The sequence below is a fragment of the Psammomys obesus genome, unplaced genomic scaffold (genome assembly GCF_907164565.1).
Source record: "Psammomys obesus unplaced genomic scaffold, mPsaObe1.curated_primary_1811, whole genome shotgun sequence".
Taxonomy (NCBI): Eukaryota; Metazoa; Chordata; class Mammalia; order Rodentia; family Muridae; genus Psammomys; species Psammomys obesus.
The window spans coordinates 48,886,943-48,903,630 of NW_026585895.1; the positions used below are offsets into that span (position 1 = coordinate 48,886,943).

A 16,688-nucleotide genomic window follows, 5' to 3' on the forward strand; every position below is an offset into this window, starting at 1 on the left:
TTCAAATCTGGATACACTGATTGATGTTGGAGAAATTCCTGGAATAGAACTATAAAAGTAGAATTTCTGGAATAGAATTATGAAAGTAGAGGTTCCTAACGTGGAGCCACTGGGTCAGTTCCAGAGGATACATTATCACATACTCAATAAGTTCTCATGTGCTCCAAGCCCCTATTCATTGTAAAATAATGAAAGAAATGGGAGCTGGGTGTGGTGGCACCCGCCTGTAATCCCAGCACTCAGGGAGGCAGAGGCAGGTGGATCTCTGGGAATTCAAAGCCAGCCTGGTCTACAAAGCCAGTCCAGGACAGCCAAGGCTACACAGAGAAACCTTGTCTGGAAAAACAAAAAAAGTAGAAACAGATTTTGGGCTTGATCAGATGATACTCATTCAGTTGGTACCTCTGTCAGCTAGCTCTTATGAATCTACTGAGCACAGAGCTGTCCCCCAAGAAACACAAAGACACTGATAAATTGGTCTAGTTTATTTCAATCTGCAGGAGACCATATCCCACCCATACACCCACAAGCACACGATAATGCCATTCACCCGAATCTACCTGACAAATGTCTTTTGATTCACAGGGGCAAGGCCATACTTGGCAGTCCCCACGTTGCTGGTTACACCAGTTAGATTTGGTCTTTTTCAAAAATAAGACAGCTGATGTCCCAAGAAAGCTAAGCCCTTAACTAGAGAAGTTAAGAACTCTGGAACCAACAGATACAACTTGAAATACATGCAAACTCCTCCAATCTAAGGATTATTTTTAAGAACATCTTTCCAGGGGTTCATCTACAGACACTGAAGGGACTCACACGGGCCTCTCCCAATTAGAGCCTCTTTCTGTACTTGGCAGAGGTCAGCGGCACACTGCTTTGCTTTCCTTTATGGAGGTGGTGTGTAACCTCAAATTGTGGGCCCACTGAGCCTGATTGGTTCTATCTTTCCCTGTCTCAGAGACTTAGGACACACTGAATGCAGTTCAAGGTCCCAGCCCAGCCTGAGAATGAAAAGAATGAAGGCAGAAGGAATGGAGAAAGAGATGCTAATCTTAAAAAAAAAAAAAAAAAAAAAAAAAAAAGCCAAAGGATGGGGTGAGGGTAGACAGGATTTTATATTTATAGGGAGGAATGCTTGAGTTTAAACTTCAACTAGACTATGCATTTGAAGCAGGTACTTGGGGGAAAAAAAAATCAGCCAGTCATAGCTAAACAATCTCTCTCCTGAACTGAACTGGTTGAGACCAGAGGATTAACTGGAGCTATTCCATGCCCTGTTTGCCTCACTCTCTCAGGCTGCTGTAGAGCCAGCACTCTGGGTATTGAACTGTGGAGTCGCAGGAAAGCCACACTAGCTCAACAGTTCCCAGTCTTTTTCCACTTAGAGTTTTACAGAGGCTCTGCTAACACTCTTGCCAAGTTGTGACCTAGCTGGAGTCCCTGGGACTGGTGTTCAGCCCTTGCTCACCCCATTTCCTAACACTGTCACTGTCTGGGTGTGAGTCCTCAGTGGACATAAATTCCATGCATCAGTCCATTTCACTGCTGGGTTCTGGATTCATGGCATATAGTTGGTGCTTGATAAATATGTTTGATGAAGGTCTGTGTCTTGTCCTAAGTGCCCAGGGTAAAGGATTCCAGACTACAAGCAGGGTCTAGATTGAGGCTCCCACTCAGATAAGATGGGTCACATCTGATACTTCACTTTGTGAATTCATGGAAATGGTCTCTGAGGATCAGTCAAAAAGCTGTAAGGACGAAAAACTGCAAAGGCAGTTTTGGCCCTTACACACATCCCACTGCCAACTTGGAGGCCCTCAGGAGGGTGAGTTCTGACTTAAGGTATTTAAGAGGATGACACCTTCCTCAAGAATTGTGCTGGGAGATAGTCCTCCCCGCCCTTTCCTTTGACCAATGCAGCCTAGAGCACGGTGCACGGCACCTGACCACCTGGGCTTAAGGCCACACTCTCCCATCTCCAGATAAAACCCCTGACCTTCAGCAAGGCACTTAACTCCTGTAAACCAGCAGTAAAATAAGAGGACTGGCCCAGATAAAATCTGCCATGTGACCTCAGTCTAATCCCCAAGCTCCAGGTCCTGAGTGGCTTGGAAAGGGAGCTATGAGATGGACAAAGCACACATCAAGACAAAGCAGGACTTAAAGCTTGTAATGGGACTCCATAAAGGACTGCTGAGTGAACGGAGGGACGAGTCGGGTAGGAAGGCAGATAGCTGCATTTGAGACCTTTCGAAATCAGGCAGCTTGTTGCTCTGTCTGAGGTTCAACATGATCACTTGGCTCCTCTTCTACCCTGGCAATCTCAGCATCTTCCCTGAAAGCAGGACACCCCACACTATCTTCACCTCTGCCTCCAAAGCCCTTTACTGCGTTGGCCCTCTGAGTTGCCTGTACCAACAGGGTCAAGAGAGGAAAGCCAGAAGTTCCTTCCAGTTCCTTTGAAGGACTCCAGTGGCTGTTCTCTCCCTATCCCCCAGCTCCACCTTGTTCCTGAGGATGGACAAAGGCAAGAACCAAAAGGGGAATCAGTTGTGTCTGTGAGGCACTGAGTGGCTGTTGCTAAAAAATCCAGCAACCCTGGAAGCATGAGGCAGTCCTAGGAGCCCTACAGCTTTGTGCCTTCTGTGGAGAGTGGGGAGAGGGGAGAAGTCCACCAGCGCCAAAAGTGAGGCCTGTAGTTAGCTTAGAAACCTAGAGAGATGAGCAGATGGATAGGGTCCTCTTCAAACATAGGAAATGAGGTTTGCAGCCTCCATGCCCTCTCCAGTTTTGGGTTTGATGTCAGCCCTTTTGTATAGGGAGGGCAGGGCAGCAGGAAGCAGAGAGGAGGGGCCCTGAGGCTCAGGATTCCCAGCCTCATCAAAACATGTAACATGCTTACATAGAGAAATGGAAATAGAAAAGAAGATGAGTCCACTAGGACAAAACGCATAAGACAGATCACAGTAGAGGAGGCAGAGATGGCAGAAGGGAGACGCAGGGGCAGGGATGGTGGCCTGGAAGATCCAGGTGGGTCCTCAGGGGAGGCTGGCAATGTCTCTCTCTGGAGGGGGCCCGGCTGGCTTTGGGCTGCTCTCATTGGCTTTTCCTTCAAACATCATGACCCTGGTTTGGAGATGAAAAAAAGAAAACAAAAGGATTAACACTCATCCCCTCACACGGAAAGGTCCCCAGCCTTTACTCTGTAGGGTCTACAACAGAATGGTCCTAGGCTGTTCTGGAAAGAGCCTCGTGATCACACTGGCAGTTGTGTGAAAGCGGCTGGTGGTCCTACTTCACAGAGAAAAAAAAAAATACGGGCACAAAGTAGCAGTGGGGCTCCCCACCTGCTCAGGCAGTCCTAGGTGAAGAAACTACTAACACTAAGACCTCAGACTGTCTGGAGAAGGGTGGGCTGGGCCAGAGGTCTGCTCAAAAACACCATCAGATCTCTTAAAAATTCCCCCACTAACCAGTCATGGTGATGCACATCTTTAATCCCAGCACTTGGGAGGCAGAGGCAGATGGATCTCTGTGAGTTCCAGGCCAGTGTGGTCTTCATAGCAAGTTCCAGGACAGCCAGAGCTACATAACAGAGAGACCCTACCTCAAAAACAGAAAGAAAGGCCCTGTCAACAAAACCCTTCCCCACTGTGCTACAAGTCCAGCCCAGTCTGGGGAGGAGACGATACAAGTTCAAAAATGTAAGCCTTGGGGAGACTGCCTGCAGTGCTGGCCTCCTGCCTCAGAGCTGGCTGACTCAAGCCAAACACTCAATCCCTGCACGTTTATACAAAAATGTGCACACCACAAGCTCCAGCCACACCGAAACACGGGCTCAGGAGCCAGTCCTTGGCCTCTTTGGGCCTCAATGAACACCTTGAATGAGTGTATGCATGTGTGTGAAAGCCAGAAAATAATCTCAGGAAGCATTTCTCAAATGCTGCCTCCATTTTTTTTTTTTAAACTTTGAGAGAGGGTCTCTCGGTGGACTGAGACTTCTGACCAGTGAACACAAGGGTTTCTCCTGCCTCCACCTTCTAAGCACTGGGATACAGGAACGTCCCACCATAGCTTTTAATATGGTTCTGGGAACCAAACTCAGGCCATGCCATTTACTGATTGCCATCTCCCTAGCTGAACAAGCTCCTTCATTAAGTGAGACAGAAGAAGAGTTATCAGAGATCTTGAAGAGTTATCACATGGATGTTTGCCATCAGCTGGGCACCTCATCTCACCAGCCCTCGGGACAATGCTTCTTCATGTGTTGTCATCTCCACTTACAGGGGAAGACAGAGAATCAGCCAGGAGCGGTGGAGCAAACTTGTAACCCTGGCTCACGAGAGAGGAGGCAGGATTCCAAAGCCGAAGGCAGCCTGAGCTATACAGTAAAACACTGCAACACACAGACACATGGACACAGACACACACACACACACACACACACACACACGGACACAGTCACAAACACCAACACACAGACATAATCACACACATGGACACCCACAGAGATACATGGACACAGGCATGCACACACACACAAACTCAATATCCAAAAACTAAAGATAACCTGCCCATTAGTGTCATTAGGAAACAAGTGATAATGTCAGGATTCAAACTAGAGCTGACTTTTTTAGGGAGGGAGGTGGTGAAAGGGGTTTGAGATAGGTCTCATGCAGCCCAGGCTGACCTTAAATTTGCTAGCTAGCTGAAGATAGCCTTGAAACTCCAGTCCTTCCTGCATCTACTGCCTTAGTGCTAAGAATATAGACATGCCCTACCATGCCCAGCTAAAGCTGATTATAGACTGTCTGCTCACAATAACCAGAGGGAGAAGGGATATGATTTATCCATGAGGAAACTGAGGTTCAGAACATGTTGACAGTAGGGATAGGGGCATAGCCCTAGATTAGAGCATTTTCCTACCATGTATGAGGCCCTGGATTCAATTCCAAGCATTTCACACAAAAGGAAGGGAAGGAGGGAGGGAGAAAGGAAAAAAAAGGAAGGGAGGTAAGGAAGGAAAAAAGGGAGGAAGGGAGGGAAGGAAGGAAAAAAGGGAGGAAGTGACCATAGTCAGGTGGGGTATTACATGCCTATTATCTCAGCACTTGGGAAGTTGAGGCAGGGGGATTTCCATGACTTTTGAGGACAGCCTGGGCTACATGGTGTTACCTGTTAGAACACAGGGGTTACCTGTTAGTACACAGTTAAGACCCTGAAGACCCTGTCTCAAAAAACTTAAAATATTAAAAAAAAAAAAAAAAATTTTTTTTTTTAAAAAGACAAACTTGATGCTGCTATCACTTTCGTCATTCGTGAAGCCCCCAATCTTGGGGTTGCCATGCACCCTAATGCAGGCTAATCTCTCTCAGAAAACTCCAATGAGCTGTCCACCCACCGAGGGTGGTCAAGTTGTCCTGAGCCCTGGGCCTCTCCCCACAAGGCAAGGATGTCCTTGCCTTGGAGACCCCGTGAGAGGGGGAGGTACTCACAGCTTGAGGACAGCCGACCGCTTGCCCAGCATCATATTCACAAAGTCTCGGTAGGAGATGGTGTCGCTGACACCCCCTGTCACCTCCGAAATCATCTTCTTCATCTCCAGGTGGGTCTTGGGGACCCCCAGCTTCTCCATCATCCTCTTCAAAGACATCAGATCTGCCAGGAGAAGAGGCAGATCTGTTGAGTGGAGACAGGACACTGAGGCCCTGCAGGGAGCCAGGGAGGCCTCATTCCTGCACACACACCTAACCGTGACCACCTCTCCCTGCAGGCTGCAGCCAGTGAGGATTCTCCTGGAGAGGCAGGGGTGAGCCTTCCTTGTTCTCTTCAGAGGCAGTGAAGGCCGGGAGGTGGGAACCTGGGCTTCTAGAGTCAGACTTGGGCCGGAATCGAGCTTTGCTCTTCTTGACTGGGGATCCTGGGGAAGACTGCTTCCCCTCTCTGGGATGAGGGATGGTACATGTCTATAATGCTAGCAGTTCAAAGGCTGCAGGGAAAGGATCACTGCGAGTTTAGGCCAGCCTGGGCTACATAATGAGGAAGGTCTAGAAAGACAGCTCAGTCAGTAAGGAGCTTGCGGTGTAAGCATGAGGAACTGAGTTCAATGCCGCAGAACCCAAGTAAATATTCAGGTACACTGGCACAAGCCTATAATCATGGGTCTGGGGAGACAGACAAGAGGATCCAAAAGACTCACTGGCCATCCAGCCTAGCCAAATCAATAAGCTCCAGGCCCATAAAATAAAGGGGAGAGCAACTGGGAAGACATCTGATGCTGACCTCAATCCTCTACACAGAGCCATACACAGGCACGCACACACGCACCATCAGTCTGAGGCAAAGAGAAAAAGGAAGAAACGGTTATTAGGCTCATGCAGACATAACAAACGGGATGCTACCCCAGCACGTGCTCTGGGTTAGGGTAAGCCAAGGTGCCTGGGAGTTAGCCTGACCCCAGGCATCGAGAATCGACTTTCTCTGGCACAGCATAGCAGAGACCATTGCTACTTGCCACTTCCATTCTGCTGTTCTAGGGCTCTCCCTAGCCTAGAAGGCAACTGGAGCCAAAAATATCCCTCAGAGCAGGAAAAGCAACAAAAGAAAGAAGTAGGAGAAAAACAAGGGAGGCACCAAAAAGTCACTCCACCCACAAGAGCCTCTGCTTGACCTCTGAGCTCCCACCAACATGTGAGGCTGTTTCCTGGGAACTGTTCACAGAAAACAATGGCTCAGCAAAGCAGGGCGGGCAGGGCCACATGACGGGCTGAGGTGGACAGCACTTGCGCAGGACCTGAAGTTGCTAGACAGTCTGGGCTCTTCTGTGAGCTGGCAGCTTCTGTGGCAAAGCGCACGGGGCTCACACGCTACCCACCACATTTCAAGCTGGCAAGGCTTCTCCTGGAGGACACTTGGCCCTGGCCCACTGTGACTCTCTCATTGGTGAGGGGACCAGATCCAGCTAGAGCGATCAATAACAGCTAAAAGGAAAAATTGTAGGCTGGCAAGGTAGCTCAACAAGATGGGTAAAGGTGCCTACTGCCAAGCCTGAGGCACTGAGTTTGATCACTGGAGCCAACGTGGTAGAAGGAGGACTCCCGCAAGTTGTCCTCTGACTGTGAAACGCATAGCCCCTTCTCATAAGCAAATAAAAAAAAGAATATAATTTAACTTTTTCTTTCTTTTGAAACAAGGTTTCTCTGTGTAGCTCTAGCTGTCCTGGAATTTGCTCTGTAGACCAAACTCAGAGACCCGCCCGCCTCTGCCTCCCTGAGTGCTGGCACTAAAGGCGTGCGCCACCACCGCAGAGCCAACCTTCAGAGCTAGTTAGTTATCCTGCGGTGGTCATGCATGCCTGTAGTCCCAGCACTGAGAAGGCTGAGGAAGGAGTGCTTGGGGCCATGCTGAGCTACATAGTGAATTCTAGGTCAACCTTGGCCAGAAAAACAAAACAAAAACAAAAACAAAACCTGCTGAAGATATAGCTCCGTTGGTAGAGTGTTTGCCTAGCACGTATGCAGCCCTGGGTTCCATCCCATGCCCTGTATAAAGTGAGCATGGTGGCACACACCTGCAATCCCCACAGCTGTGAGACAGGAGGATATAACATTCACAGTCAATCCTCAGCTACATACTTAGTTACAGGCCAGCCTGGGCTACCAGGAGACCTGTCTCAAAACAAAAACATGAAATCATCTAAAACCTAAAATTCTACGTAGTAGCGATTGAGGTGCTGGCTGAATGCATTTGAATCCATTCATGCAATGGAACAAGTACCAGAGGACCTGTTCAGAAGCAAACACTGGGCCTGAGCCCACACCTCAACATGAGGAGCCTGACCAATCCTTCCACTTCTATGAGTCTTGGTTTTCCATCTGCAAACTGAGAGTGACTGGGCAGCTGGACCGTGGCCCAGTCCTGCTGGTGACTCCAAACTCCAGTTTCCTCCTCTGGGGCCTTTGTGCCTTTGTCAGCCCAGCACCTTGATGTCAGGAAGCTATGGGGTCTGCTGGAGGTGAGAGGCAGTGTCTACACTCCTTGTCCCTGCAGGACAGCAGTGGACAGCAGGGACAGCAGCGAGCACAAAACAGCCCCCTGGTCCAGGAGTCAGGCAGCCGCTGCAGGTCTGGTGGTAAGGGAGCTCTAGGCTCTGGGGCAGGAGGCTGAGGACTCTACCTGTGAGGCACAGCAAGAGATTCCCAGGCAGTGGAGCTGGGCCAAGAGACAGACGGACCCAGGGTGGCCTTGGCTTGAGGCAGAATAAGAAAGATAGAAGGTGAAGGGGTGTGGGCAGGAGAGGAGCTCCTGGCCCTGGGAGTATATGCCTTAAGTCTCTTACTGGCAAAGAGTCAATCTCAACCCAACTGACAAAAATAAAATAAAATGCTGTGAAGACTGCCTCTCAGGCAGTATTCCCGTCCCTCAGAGATTGCTGACAAGAGCCACAGAACAGCTTGCCAGCTGTGCTAGCAGCCAGAATGGGTGTGACCCCTGAAGTTATCCTCACCAGCACACCCTGTTGTCTGTTGTGAGAAAAACCGCCCAGATGAGACCATGTGCCCTGCTTACATTGGGAACAAGTCTTGACCTCCTAGTGACCTGTGTATGGTTGAGAATTCCATTGACCTTTGGGAGCTACAATTTTATCTTTTAGGCCATTAAGTCTGTAGACCATACACTATAAAATCTCACTTACGGAAAGACAAATCCTTCAGATAAGAAGTATGCAAAAACGCTTTTACTTAATCCTTTAAACTTAGACATTAATTATGCCCTCCGTAAACCACCAGAGTCATACAGAGAGCTATTGTTAAGCTACTCAAACCTAGACCTCTCTCGGCAGTTCTTGCTTTGTATGTCTCTCTCTCTTCCTCCCCTGCCTCTCTCTTTCTCCGCATCTTCCATACTGTCCTTTTTTCTTTCTATTTTTATTGTAATTTTTAAGACTATGTGTATATGTGTCTGTGCACATGAGCCCAGTGCCCAGAGGCCATCAGAATGTGCCAGATGTCCAGAAGCTGGAGTTACAGTTGTTTGTAAGCTACGGATATGGGTGCTGGGACCAAACTTAGGTTCTCTGCAAGAACAGTACACACTTTTAACTGCTAAGCCATTTCTCTAGCCCTTCCTATTTGTTTATTTGTTTGTTCCTTCCTTCCCTCATTCCATTCCCTCATTTGTCCGTTCGTTCATTCATTCGTTTGGTTTTTCAAGACAGGGTGTCTCTGTTTAGCACTGGCTGTCCTAAAACTTGCTCTTATAGACCAGGCTGGCCTCAAATTCAGAGATCTACCTGCCTTTGCCTCCTGAGTGCTGGGATTAAAGCATACACCGCCACCACCCAGCTAAAAAAATTTTTAGCTGATGTATTTATTTTTATGTGCACTGTGTGTACAGCGCCTCAGAGGCCAGAAGAGGATGCTAGATCCTTCGGAGCTAGTTATTAGGGGTTGTGAGCTGCTATGTAGGTGCTAGAAAAATTAATCCAGGGTGTCTGCAAGAGCAGCATGTGCCCTTAATCAGGGAGCCACCCCTCCTGTCGCCCTTTTTATTTTATTTAGCGCTTTTTTTTTTTTTTAAGGCAGAGTTTCTCTGTGTAGCTTTAGCTGTTGTCAAACTCACAGAGATGCATCTGCCTCTGCCTCCCTGAGTGCTGTGATTACAGGCGTGTGCCACCAAGCCTGGCTTCCCGTTTTTATTTTTTAATAAAATAAATTTGGAGTTTATTAAAAGGTTTTAACATGGATTCAAACACAGGCATTAAGAGAGGTGGGTGGGGCTGGAGAGATGGCTCAGTGGTTAAGAACACTGGCTGTTCTTCCAAAGGTCCTGAGTTCAATTCCCAGTAACCACATGATGGTTCATAACCATCTATAGTGAAATCTGGTGCACTCTCTGACCTGCTAGCTCGCATGCAGGCAGAATACTGTATAAATAGAAAGAGAGAGAGAGAGAGGGAGAGAGAGAAGTGGGTGATGTCTGGAGACATATCTACAAGCAGGCAAATCTCTGGACTTGCAGAACTACATAGCAAAACTCTATCTCAAAAAAAAAAAAAAAAAAAGGGACGGAGGGAGGAAGGAAAGAAGGAAAAGGGCCATGACTGGCATGATAGCTCTGTAGGTGAAGGAGCCTGCTACCAAGTCTGAAAACCTGTCTGATCCCAAAACCCCAGAAGAGATCAGATTCTTGCACATTGTCCTGACACACGACACACATACACACTTATTATATACACACTTAGACACACACTTACACACCACACGCACACATACACACACATACTCTAAATACACCACATGAGTAAATGATCCACTCATTCTGAAATTTTCTTTTGCTATGTGAATCGAGAACCCAGCACCCCCTCAGTGGAAGTCTCTGACAAGAATCCAGTATTGCCCTGTGTCTCCTGCTGCTGTTGGCCACAGGTCCCATCAGGGCGGTATCGGTGTTCTTCAGCTTCACCCAGTGCCCGTCACCAGACCAGCAGGGTTCTCTGGATCCCAAATCTCCTACCCATCTTCCTCCTCTGCCAGGGTCTCACTCACCAATTTCACCTTCATTGTTCAGGTCAAACTCCATGTATTTCTCTGGAAATCACAAGCAAAAATTGCCATTAGCATGGAAGCCACAAGTCTTCCTGCAGAGCCCTTGACACCCGTCCCCAGCCCAGGAATCCAGTCATCTTAGCTGTCGTCTCTGGAAGAGCCAAAAACATTCCCTGAAACCAGGTAGGCAAGAATCAGTGATGAGGAAAACAATAGCGTATGATGCGCTGTCAGCCTCGGTGTTAAAAAATGACAGTGGCTCCAGCCTGGTTGTTCCAACAGCACCAGGGCACACACCCTCCCACCCAACACAGGCAAAAGACCCATATTGCTGTATTGTGGTGTTGATACTAACCTCTCTGGTGGGATTTTCTAGAGGACCATGGGAAGCTCCCCTAAAAAGGAGATCTGATCCACCATGATTTGGCTCACCTTCCTCCATGAATGTGCCACACACCTCATAAATATTGACAAAAACGTCTGTACAGTCTACAGAGCAAAAGCTCACTCCAATCTCTGAACCTTTGCTTTGCTTCACCTTGATAAAACAACTTCTGCCTAAACTGTCTACATCTCTTGACTGAATTATTTTCATGTGTGTATGTGTGCATGATGTGTGTGGCTAGGCATGCATGTGTGTAAAGTCCAGAGGACCTCTTTGTGACATCAATTCTCTCCTTCTACCTTTTCATAGGTTTGGGGAATCGAACTCAGGCGATTGGGGTTCTGCGACCAATGCTTTTATCTGCTGAGCCATCTTGCCGTTACTGGATTGAATTCATTCAAAAAGAACCAATATCTACAATATTCCTGCTTGCACCACTGTCCTCCAGGTGCCCTGAAGGGCACTGGGCTGTCCGACCCTGCTAGGAGGAAGGCGGCCTCCTTAGAGTAGGCCACAAAGTGATTGAAACAAACTATGCCCTTGGAGACTTGGACTTAGGGGGTAAAGAGGGTGATGGGATAGATCTTAGGGTGTCTTCAAGTCTCCCAAAAGGTACTGATGGACAGCTACCATGGAAAGCCTGGCTCTGAAACTAAAAGGACCCAAGGCCTGCCCTAGTTCAGTAGTGCATTTGGAGACCTTCCCCAAACCCTGCTGACTGAGCCAACGGGTCTAGGGAACCACTAAGGAAAGACGGTGGGAGCCACCAGCTTGTTGTCTTCTGACCAGGATTGAACACCAGCAAGCTCTTGTGTAGCTTTGGACATGTCACCCTACCTCAGCAGAGCAGGCCTTCCTGGTCTATTCTGTACCACAGAGCAACCAGAACGAAAGGTAGCCTGTTCCCCTCCATCCTGCCTGATGGTCCCTCAGCCTGGAGTGTCCTCTCAGGTACGCTCAGGTCCCCTCAGGTCTTCACCTTCCCCTGGGCACCTACACCCTGCTGACTTGGGCTTCTCCTTTCTCGGTGCCCACCCCTGCCCCTGTGCACCCATGCATCCACGCATTGCTCAGGTCTTGTCCCATGAGGTTCCCCAGGCCTGCAATGGGCCTGGTGCCCAGCAAGCGCCAACTGCAGAGCGGAGGAATGAACGGCTTGAGGGCCTTTGGAGCTCTCCCTTTCCCACAGGGCTATGCTTCACTTGGAGTTCCTGTGCAACAAACGCAACCTGACCTCAATGAAAATGTGACTTCAGACCCCACGATCCCGCTTTCCTTCCCAGAGCCCCCCATGAGGAGTGGGCACCCCCCCCAGTGTCTTCATACCTCTCCTGAAGGCTTGCCTTGCTCCCCACTCCATGAACAAAAACAAAACCACAACCATATATATACCTAGGTTGAGACCTGGGGCTCTGGGGACAGACTGACAAGGGTTCAAGTCTCAACTCTGCCCCCTCTCTGACCCCTCCGTCAATAATCCTGCCTCCCCAAACCTGAGTTTGCTGGTCTGTAAATGAAGTTTTACCATCTGCCTCCTAAGGGTGGGGAAAGGGGGTCAGCAGAGCATGCCAGCTGTTGCCGAACAAAGCTTTACACGGGCTGACGCTCAGCACCTGCTGGTCATTTTTAATATTACTGCCATCTAAGTCCTGGCCAAGACAACTATGCTGTGAGCCAGATGAGGCTGGCAGGCCATGCTGGCAGGTACCTGGCCTTGGAATGGGAAGGATGCCCACACTGCAAACACTTGGGAGAGGGATGGGACCTCTGGGATATCCTCGGGGGAGTCCAGGGTTCCCATCCCCCAAGTGTATCCCAGAGTCAGGAAAGGTGGGTCTGCCCGCTCTGTGTGTGCCCAGGCTCCTCTCCTTTCGAACCACTGGCAGAGGACCAAGCGCCAGGGCCCCGAACAGAGAAACCTTTATACTGCCCCTCTCCCTACGCAGGCTCCTGAGTCCTGTTTTCTTTTCATCCCGTACTGTTGGGATTCAATGGGCAGAAACTCTGCCCCCCTGCCCCACTGTAGCAACACAAATGTCTATTCTCCACAGGGGCTCCTGAGAGGCTCCATCAGGGAGGGGGAGATTCAAGGACTGCTCACAAAGGGAAGATTGTGTGCCGGGGCCCTGGGAGTGTGCAGGGCCTGGATGGGGAGAACAGGAGCCAACCTGAGCCACACTGGGCAGCCGTGGGACAGAGGGACAGGGCCAGACCAGGCCTGCAGCCAAGGGCCCACAGTGGAACAGGAAGGGGAAAGGGCCTGCCTCTTTGGGGGACCCCTGTCTCAAAGCCTGATGGGAAGTGAGGCATTCTGGATGAATCAGAGCTGCAGCCCCATACTTGGGGCCAAGGAGTCCTATGTGCCGTGGGCCAAGGGAGCAGCCAGCTCCTCTGGGGGCTGTTGGCAGGCAACCCTGGCTCACCTTTGAAGGCTGCGAGCTTTTCCGGCAGGTTCTCTTCATCGCTGTACTTCTGGTCACAGAGGAACTCCTACAGAGGTGGGACCACAGTACTGAGACAGGGTTGGGGGCAAAGGTCACCTATAAGCAACCCCAGGCAGGGTTCACCCCAGCTTCCCATCAACCTTCAGGGCAGATTCACACAGCCTGGTGGTTTTCTGCAGCTTGGGGACAGGGCTTACCAGAGGATCTATGCCAGGGAACTGAACACCTTCAGAAATGTGCCCTATGCTGTCCCCAGGATGCCTAGCTCCCAGGATCTGGGAAGCTGTGAGCTCCAGAGACCGCTACCAATTCTGTCGTTAACTCCTTAGGTCTGTGGTCCTCAGCAAATGACCTCTCTCTGTGCAGTGGACCATTCCTTTCCCTACCAGGTGAGCACCAAGGCTGAACTACTCCTGAAGTCAGAAGGGATGACTTAAGAGCCACGAATGGCTTTTGCAATGTTCCCCTCGGCTCTGGCCAGAAAATGACTAAACGTAATGTCAGTGAAACGAGGCTTAAGCCCTGGTGTGCTTTCCTTCACAAGGTACAGAAGACAAATATTTGAGTGCTTTCAGGACCAGATGGATATTCTGGACAGCTATGGGAAATATCCAAATATCGGTAGCCTTTGGTGGATCTCAGGCACGCTGTCCTCTTTCCAGATGTCCCAGCAGGCTCAGGAAGTACCCGCTACTACCGTGTCTGTTTGCCGTCTGAGGAAACGGATGCTCATATGGTAAGAAATCCTACTGCGCTCTCCTGTACTTAAGCCACTTTAAACCACAGCCCAGAGAGAAGCAGAGTTTGGGAGTTCTTCAGTCCTGCTCTCTCATTCCCACGCTTGGGCGCTAAGGCAGGAGGATGGCAAATTCAAGGCCAACTTGGGCTATGTATCAAGAGTCTGACTCAAAACAGCAACAACATGGGGCTGGAGAGATGGCCCAGCGGTTAAGAGCACTGACTGCTCTTTCAGAGGACCTGGGCTCAGTTCCCTGAACATACATGGCGTCTAACAGCTGTCTGTGACTTCAAGACCTGACACCTTCATATAGAAATACATACAGGCAAACACCAATGCACGTAAAATAAAAATAATTATTAAAAAAAATTTTTTTAAATAACAACAGGGGCTGGAGAGATGGTTCAGCAATTAACAGTACTGCCTATCCCCGAGGAGGTTACGGATTCGGTTCCCCGCACCCACATGGCAGCTCACACCCACCTATAATTCCAGTTCTAGTCAGTCTGATACCCTCTTCTGCCTCAGTGGGTACTGAGACATGCACATGGTACACAGACATATATGTGACCAAAACACTCATACACATAGAATAGAAATAAATCTTTAGGAACAACAACAAAAATCATGTTATGAGTGCGTGTGCCCACCAGGGGTAGCATCAAGATGCCCTGGTTCACCTTCACTCAGCTCGTCACAAGCGAGGCACCAGACACAGCAGTAATATTCCCATCCAACTGTTTGGACTCTGTTTAGTCCCTGCCAGCTGCTCGAGGCACCACATTTATCCATTCACCATGTATTCGCTGGGCATTTCCTCAGGGACCACAGCCTGAACGCATCCTGCCATACACTTTGGCATCGGGCAGCAGTGAAATACGTTGGACAAAGTCAAGTTCCCATCCTACAAAGGCAGAGTCCACTCGGTTAAGGGGACTGAGGAGATGGCTCAGTTGGTAAAGAGTTTGCCGCACCAGCATGGGGACCCGAGTCCAACCCCCAGGACCGAGTCCGGAGCCAGGGAGGACAACACGCATGTGTGATGCCGACACTTGGCGCAGTAACGGGAGGAGGATCTCTGGGGCTTGGTGGCCGGTCAGCCTAGCTGGATTGCGGGGCCCCAAGTCTCAAATGGACCAAATAGACAGCTCCTAAGGAACAGCTCCAGAGCAACATTGACCTCTGGCCTCTACACACATGCAGGCACACACATAACCAATAACACAGAGATAAAATGTCCCCACCAACCTGTTTCTCAGTCCCTGACGTCATTTTCCTGCTAAATGACAGCAACCTGTCCACGCACATCTGGAGAGCTTGCTTCCGCTTCAGCCCACAGGATGGCACTACCTAAGTGACCTCTGTCTGACCCTTCTGAGGTTCAGATTCCACCTGCTGTGACTCCCTCCCGGGGCTTGTGAGGGGTCATCTGGCTGAGCCTCCACTGAGGCCAGCGCTGTTATTACACTGGCCCAGCCACTCACATTCTGATTTGACAGGTTGGAACTCAGCCAGGGGCCTCACAGGAGACGTCTAGTCCACACACACTGGGGGAGCACAGGGAGGATTTTAAGTGATTCTAGGACCAGCCCCAGGACCCAGCTGGCTCCCCCAGCTTCCACCTAGCTGGAGCTGTCCCCTTCTTCCTGAGGAGCTGGAAGGCTGTCCCCTTCCTGCTGGCTCTGTGGAGAGTGGCCCTTCCTCTGGGCTCCCTCTCGTGGCTCTTTGCCAAGTCCCCTCACCCCATTACCATACCAAAAGTGGGACAACTCATACTTGCCGGTGACCCCGGCAAGGCAAGTACCTCCCAGAGGGTCACGTTAGGTCAGTGGCTTTTGACTTTGGGGGCAGGGAAGACAGAGGATTTTAAAAGGGGGAAGGGCCCTAATTAGGTCCACCAAGTTTCTCCTTTGCTAATTAAAAGCTTTTTAAACAATGACCGTGGACAGTTACCGTGAATACAGAGTTAATCAGTTCTAAATTTTAACACGGCATCTACTCAGCCCATGTCCAACTCACTGTGTCTCCGTGTCTTGCCCTCATCACCAGTGCCTAGGAAGCCTTACGCAGAGGGGTGCTCACAAAAGTACTTGCAAGGGGATGAGGAGACACGTTGTGCTTGCCACACAAACTTGAAGGCCTGAGTTGAATCCCCAGCATCCGTGTAAAAACCAGGCGTAGAGGCACATGCCTGTCATCTCAGTGCTGGGGTGGTAGAGACAGGAGAATCCCTGGGGCTCACTGGCTAGCCAAGCTGACCAAACCCATGAGCTCCAGTGAGAGAGCCTGTCTCAAAAAATAAGGGGAAAGCCAGGCATGGCAGGGCACACCTTTAATCCCAGCACTCAGGAGGCAGGTGGGTCTCTGTGAGGCCAGTTTGGTCTACGTAGGACAGCCAGAGCTACATAGTGAGACCCTGTCTCAGATGACAGACAGACAGACAGACATGGCAGAGGAGGGTGGTTAATGAAGATACTCAATATTCCCCCTTTTGGCTCCCATATGTGTACATGTGCATACACACCTACACACACACACACACACACACACACACACACACACACACACACACA

At 49.8% G+C, this 16,688-nt stretch overlaps 1 protein-coding gene across 1 annotated transcript in view; it reads right to left on the reverse strand.

Moving 5' to 3' along the window:
- Positions 1–481: 481 nt before the first annotated feature.
- The window catches only part of Aif1l (allograft inflammatory factor 1 like), a 24,891-nt gene continuing 8,684 nt past the window's right edge, over positions 482–16,688 (reverse strand). The window contains exons 3-6 of the mRNA XM_055600374.1: positions 13,356–13,422; positions 10,548–10,589; positions 5,496–5,658; positions 482–3,126 (exon numbers count right to left, since the gene is read on the reverse strand). Of these exons, the coding sequence (XP_055456349.1) occupies positions 3,039–3,126; positions 5,496–5,658; positions 10,548–10,589; positions 13,356–13,422 (360 nt within the window). The 3' untranslated portion in view covers positions 482–3,038. The remainder of the gene's footprint in view (positions 3,127–5,495; positions 5,659–10,547; positions 10,590–13,355; positions 13,423–16,688) is intronic.